The following is a 6,948-nucleotide window of genomic DNA, read 5'->3' on the forward strand; positions in this document are numbered from 1 at the left end:
ACCTAACTGATAGAACTAACAACCTAACTGATAGAACTAACAACTAGTCTGCTTCTCTAACAACCTAACTGATAGAACTAACAACCTAACTGATAGAACTAACAACTAGTCTGCTTCTCTAACAACCTAACTGATAGAACTAACAACCTAACTGATAGAACTAACAACCAGTCTGCTTCTCTAACAACCTAACTGATAGAACTAACAACCTAACTGATAGAACTAACAACTAGTCTGCTTCTCTAACAACCTAACTGATAGAACTAACAACCTAACTGATAGAACTAACAACTAGTCTGCTTCTCTAACAACCTAACTGATAGAACTAACAACCTAACTGATAGAACTAACAACCAGTCTGCTTCTCTAACAACCTAACTGATAGAACTAACAACCTAACTGATAGAACTAACAACTAGTCTGCTTCTCTAACAACCTAACTGATAGAACTAACAACCTAACTGATAGAACTAACAACTAGTCTGCTTCTCTAACAACCTAACTGATAGAACTAACAACCAGTCTGCTTCTCTAATAACCTAACTGATAGAACTAACAACCAGTCTGCTTTTCTAATAACTTAACTGATAGAACTAACAACCAGTCTGCTTCTCTAATAACTTAACTGATAGAACTAACAACCAGTCTGCTTCTCTAATAACCTAACTGATAGAACAAACAACCAGTCTGCTTCTTTAATAACCTAACTGATAGAACTAACAACCAGTCTGCTTCTCTAATAACCTAACTGATAGAACAAACAACCAGTCTGCTTCTCTAACAACCTAACTGATAGAAAAGCAGACTGGTTGTTAGTTCTATCAGTTAGGTTGTTAGAGAAGCAGACTGGTTGTTAGTTCTAACAACCTAACTGATAGAACTAACAACCAGTCTGATTATCTAACAACTTAACTGTTGTCTTACCTGTTGTTGTCTTAGCTAGCTCTCCCAATCAACACCTGTGATTGCTTTATACCTCGCTTTATGTCTCTCTCAAATGTCAATATGCCTTGTATACTGTTGTTTAGGATAGTTATCATTGTTTTAGTTTACAGTGGAGCCCCTAGTCCCACTCTACATGCCTCAGATTCCTCCTTTGTCCCACCTCCCACACATGCGGTGACCTCACCCAGTATAACCAGCACATCCAGAGATGCAACCTCTCATCATCATCACTCAACCTCTCTTATCATCAACCCCTGCTCTAAGCAAATTCAAACATGTCCTATAATACCATCCACATAGTATTCAGGAGATCCATGGCATCAAAATATCTCTCTACCTGCTCCATTTGGCATTGTGTAGTAGCCTTGTGGACTTGCATATTGAACGGCATTTCCATGCACAACTTAAGTAGTACGTAACTCATCAAAACACACTTCAATTATTTTCATAATTGAATGTATAGAAAAAACAACAGATACATTCTAATAATTTGGGAAAGACATTTTAAACTAAAACAGTACCATACAGTCTTACTTTTTGATAACATATTCATATTAGGGAATTCCCAAACCCGCTCACACAGATAACAGTCTAACATGGAAGTAAATTATTCAACTAGCCCTTTGAATTCATGAATGATTGATACAACATACAAGTGTAACATTACATTGAGTTTAGTCTAGTGCCGTACAGAATGAGATATTAAAATGGAGGTGTCCCGCCCGTCCAAATTCAGAATGACTAACCATATCCGTCTCCACACCATTGCTCTATCAGTAAACCAGATGTGGACTATGTCAGGGCCCATATGTATCAAGCATCATGGGCTGTGTTTACACAGGCAGCCCAATTCTGATATATTTTCCACTAATAGGTCTTTTGACCAATCACTTAGGATCTTTTCATATGAGATCATTTTCAGAACTGATCTGATTGGTGAAAATACCAATTAGTGAAAAGAATATCAGAATTGGGCTGCCTGTGTAAACACAGCATTAGATTAGGAGAACTGGTTTTGCCTTTAATATCACAATGATTAGGATTATATGGAAAGGGAAAATCTGACCCTAGATCAGCAGCACTACCTTGAGATGCTTGATACATTTGTCCCTAGGAAGCACCTTCTTCATGTGGGTCTTCTAGAAGGTGTATCCAGGGAGCTTGTTAACTACCAGCTCAGAGACATGTTGGTACTTATTACTGAACCCCAGAGAACCCAGTTCATCTATAGCCTCTTTAGCTAGCTCTCCTGTCTCCTCAGTTAGCTCCTCTCCTGCCTCCTCAGTTAGCTCCTCTCCTCTCTCCTCAGTTAGCTCCTCTTCTATATCTTCAGCCTTGTGGGACTCAGGTGAGGAGTTGTAGTCAGTAGAGATGCAGGTGTCTACAGAGTACCCCATGTCTGACCTACTGTTCTTAGTGTGGATGGAGTCAGTGTGGGTGTCTACAGAGTACCCCCTGTCTGACCTACTGTTCTTAGTGTGGATGGAGTCAGTGTGGGTGTCTACAGAGTACCCCCTGTCTGACCTACTGTTCTTAGTGTGGATGGAGTCAGTGTGGGTGTCTACAGAGTACCCCCTGTCTGACCTACTGTTCTTAGTGTGGATGGAGTCAGCGTGGGTGTCTACAGAGTACCCCCTGTCTGATCTACTGTTCGTAGTGTGGATGGAGTCAGTGTGGGTGTCTACAGAGTACCCCCTGTCTGGCCTACTGTTCTTAGTGTGGATGGAGTCAGTGCGGGTGTCTACAGAGTACCCCCTGTCTGACCTACTGTTCTTAGTGTGGATGGAGTCAGTGCGGGTGTCTACAGAGTACCCCCAGTCTGACCTACTGTTCTTAGTGTGGATGGAGTCAGTGCGGGTGTCTACAGAGTACCCCCAGTCTGACCTACTGTTCTTAGTGTGGATGGAGTCAGTGTGGGTGTCACTGAGTTGGCTTGATGCTCTGAGACTCTCAGAGAAAGACCCCTTGGGTCCCTGAGACCATGTACCAGCAGGCCTGTTGGTTGAGGTTCCTCTAGCCCCAGAACCAGACCTCATGGCTCCTCCACTACAAGGTCTTGCTGCCAGCTGAGTTCTAGAGCAGACTGAGTGTAGGGATGCAGGCGTGTCTCCAACACTGTCGGAGGAGACGCTGAGGGCTGAGGCCTGGGTACGAGGTCTGATGACGTGTGTGTTCATCAGGGAGCGCTGGGGAGACGTCTCAGCTTTAACAGGAACAGGAAGAGCCACTCTTCTTCTCTGGCTTCTCTCTGAGACACTGGAGCCGTCAGAGTTATGGTCACCTGACACTCGGCTCCTCCTCTTGTCCCTAGTCCCGCCCCCAACAGGCTCAGGGCTCCTCCCCCTAGTCTTCCCACCCCCAACATGCTTAGGGCTCCCCCCCCTAGTCCTCCCACCCCCAACAGGCTTAGGGCTCCCCCCCCTAGTCTTCCCACCCCCAACACGCTTGGGGCTCCTCCCACAAGTCTTCCCAACCCCAACAGGCTCAGGGCTCCTCCCACTAGTCCTTCTGCCTGAAACAGGCTCAGGGCTCCTCCCACTAGTCCTCCCACCCCCAACAGGCTCAGGGCTCCTCCCCCTAGTCTTCCCACCTCCAACAGGCTCGGGGCTCCCCCCCCCTAGTCTTCCCACCCCCAACAGGCTTGGGGCTCCCCCCCCTAGTCTTTCCACCCCCAACAGGCTCGGGGCTCCTCCCCCTAGTCTTCCCACCCCCAACAGGCTCGGGGCTCCCCCCCTAGTCTTCCCACCCCCAACAGGCTCGGGGCTCCCCCCCCTAGTCTTCCCACCCCCAACAGGCTCGGGGCTCCTCCCCCTAGTCCTCCCACCCCCAACAGGCTCAGGGCTCCTCCCCCTAGTCTTCCCACCCCCAACAGGCTCAGGGCTCCCCCCCCTAGTCTTCCCACCCCCAACAGGCTCAGGGCTCCTCCCCCTAGTCCTCCCACCCCCAACAGGTTCAGGGCTCCTCCCCCTAGTCCCACCCCCAACAGGCTCGGGGCTCCTCCCACTAGTCCTCCTGCCTGAAACAGGTTCAGGGCTACTGAGAAGGTCTGTTGAAGGTGAGTAGCCATCACCATCAGTAGGGTCTAGACTGCTGAAATCATCCAGGTATTCTACTGCCCCCACACCGTCCAAACTATCACTGCTGGAGGCTGAGTGGGGATGTTTGTGTCTGGAGCTTCTTCTGGTGTCTGACATGTGGGGCTTGTGGCCAGAGTCTGAAAGGTGTGGTCTGGGTTTGGGGCCTCTTGGAGTCTCATCCCCGTCTCCTCTGCTGTCAGAGTCAGTATGGTCGTACTCTCCACTCCGTAAAACTTCCTCTGTGTGATCAACACTGGGAATATGCACCCACAGTTTACTGTGACTGTCCTGCTTGGAATGGGATGATGGTTTCTGTTTTGGTAATCTTTGGTAGGAGTCATCTCTCTTACAGTAAAAATCCTCTGCGTTGACACTAGTTGTGAATGTGTTTGTTAGTTCCTGCTGGGTTCTAGTTGAGATGTTTCCCTGCCGTCCATAGTCTCTGTCCAGGCTACTTATCGAAGTCGCAATGTTTTCATTTAGAATATCATTCCTATTGAGTAGCTTCCTCCCATCTATAGGTTTATCTGTTTGACTGTTAGTGTTGTTGGACTTCCTTCCAGGACCCTTGGTCTTGAGTGTCTGTTTGTCTGTCTGTTGCTTTCTGCACTCGTGGATGTGGCATTTTATGCCACAAGGTTTAACCTGCTTCATTCTTAGGCGGAACGTTTTTGTTATTCCAAAACCTAACTTCTTCTTGGGAGAGGACTTGGAGACTGTATTGCCACTTATTGTATTCTCCCAGTTTGTTTTTCTGATAGAACTTGGTTGGGTAGTGCTGCATTGTTCCTGAAGCGGCCTGTTCTTCACTCTGGGGCTAGGTCCGACCCACAGTTTGGGAACCACTGGGCAAGGAGACTGCCTGTCTCTCTGTGGTGATGTTGTGGTGTCTCGTAGGCCCTGGGACTGAGGCAAGTCCGCCTGTCAGAATCACAATCACCTTTATTCACCAAACACAATCACATACACCCAGAATTTGACTTGGCTAAATGCCAGCAATAGACACAAATATACAGACAGAAGAAATTACACAATGTACATACAGTATCATACCTGTCCATTAGAAGGCTCTGTCAGCGGCCTGTAGATCCATGCTAGGTTGGGGTGGACTGAAAAGAGCTGCTGTAGCTGGGTCTGACTCTGTCCACTCAGCTGGGCGAGCTCAACGAGCAAGGTGTTCAATAGAGGGAGTGATCTCAGAGCCTCCCCTAGGATAGATGCTGTCTGCTGGGGTTGGTGCCGTCCCCTCTCTTCCCTGCCTCTAGACTCCATAACCACATCCTGTCTCGGTCTACGCCTGTGGTCTGTAGCAGGAACCGGTGTCTCCTCATTCCCCAAGTCCAGATCCTCTACCCTGAGAGACTCCATGTCTAACACCCTGTACTGGTCTGGTTCATTGTGTTGTTGTTCTACAGGACTGCTGTAGTAAAGAGATGGGGGCTGAACACAGAGGCTTCCCTCATCATGCTCCTTATCAATAGCAGCCACTCTGAGTGTTCGGTGATGCTGCTTGCTTCCAGAATGTTCTGTTTGAGTGGCAGTTGAAACTGGAACAGTCTGCCGTGCTTCTGGCACCACTTTCTCACTGGGCTTGCCATTTATATGAATATTCTGATAAAGGACCTTGGAAGGCGTGTTGTCAATGTCCAAGTCAAGTGGTTGCATCGTTCCTTCCCCACGATCGACCTGTAAATGTTGTATTGGTTTCATAGATTCAACTGGTAAATGTTCTATTGGTTTCATAGATTCCGTCCCGTGTGTAATACCAACTGGCAATACCCTGTTATCAGGTATATGTGGTAATGAACTACTTCCCAGACTTAACAGATTATATCCCAATGAAATAACACCTATTTTCTCCCCCATGAGATTAAATAAGTCAATAAGTCCTTTCTCTCCTTGGGAAGAGGGAGAGGAGATACCATGAACCTCCACATCACACCTGATACAGTCTATCAACCTGACCAGAGACACCAGCGAGCTGCCTATCAACTTGGGAACCTCTCCCCTCATATCCAGGACCACAGCATGCAGAGGAGTGTTGGATAGGTGGGTGTGGAGGGAGTCCAGGTGGGTTTTGAACAAACACGACTTGCCTTTGTTGAAAGGGTATTTAAATGTTTCATGGGCTTGATAGAGCTGGTTTTCCTTCTCAATGTCCTTGTCATCATCATAGTGCCGTTGTTCTAGCAGTGGAGTAGACGTTTCTGGTTGATAGATGAGCAGAGTTGGGTAGTCTAGTAATCTCACACCGAGGGCTAATTCATCGGAATAACTTAGACATTTTCTGGTTTTGTCTAATCTGATATATTCCACAAATAGTTCGAAAGAAAAGAGAGTTTCGTTGTTATTTAATCGCTCTGTCATTGTGTCATTGCGATAGGTGTCCGAGCAACAAGAACTTGACGGATTTCCTCTCAGCCCAGAATTGCCAGTGATAACATTCTGAATGGAGATCCCTGGTTGAATGAATTGGTTAAACATCAATCAGACCACTTAGAATGAAAACAACGTGTGTTTTTTCTATAATTTACGAGAGAATCACAGCTGAAATGGAGGAGAAAATCCGTAAATTAGCCTGTCAGCACCGATAACCCACAAGCTTCTTCAGCTCCATGGAAACAAACTGGTCTCCGTCGCGAATCTTTTACGTCATCTGATGCCAGAGGATTCTGGGAATAGTAGTTTTCAGTTCTGGCCATGTTAAAAAATTGTGAATAATGTTACATTAGCCGATTTATTAGGAGGCATATTGAGCTACAAATGCACACTAATAACAAATATGTTTTTATAACTAACTATCTGTACTAATATCCTAGGAAATGTATCCTTAAAGCAAAGAATATAATACAATATAATAGAATAGAATATAACTCAATATCCTTTATGGACAAATAGCATAGAGAAAAATTATAGCATATTAGAG

General features: G+C 46.2%; 1 protein-coding gene across 1 annotated transcript; it reads right to left on the reverse strand.

Annotated features, from left to right (window-relative positions):
• Positions 1–1,924: 1,924 nt before the first annotated feature.
• map10 (microtubule associated protein 10) lies at positions 1,925–6,693 on the reverse strand. The gene is made up of 3 exons (XM_029714684.1): positions 5,076–6,693; positions 2,410–4,943; positions 1,925–2,349 (listed from the first exon to the last, which is right to left on the reverse strand). Exons 1-3 carry the CDS (start codon positions 6,504–6,506, stop codon positions 2,085–2,087), a joined length of 4,230 nt encoding a protein of 1,409 aa, XP_029570544.1. The 5' UTR covers positions 6,507–6,693; the 3' UTR covers positions 1,925–2,084.
• Between the last annotated feature and the right edge of the window lie 255 nt (positions 6,694–6,948).

Source organism: Salmo trutta, chromosome 2, assembly GCF_901001165.1.
Source record: "Salmo trutta chromosome 2, fSalTru1.1, whole genome shotgun sequence".
In the NCBI taxonomy this organism is placed as follows: Eukaryota; Metazoa; Chordata; class Actinopteri; order Salmoniformes; family Salmonidae; genus Salmo; species Salmo trutta.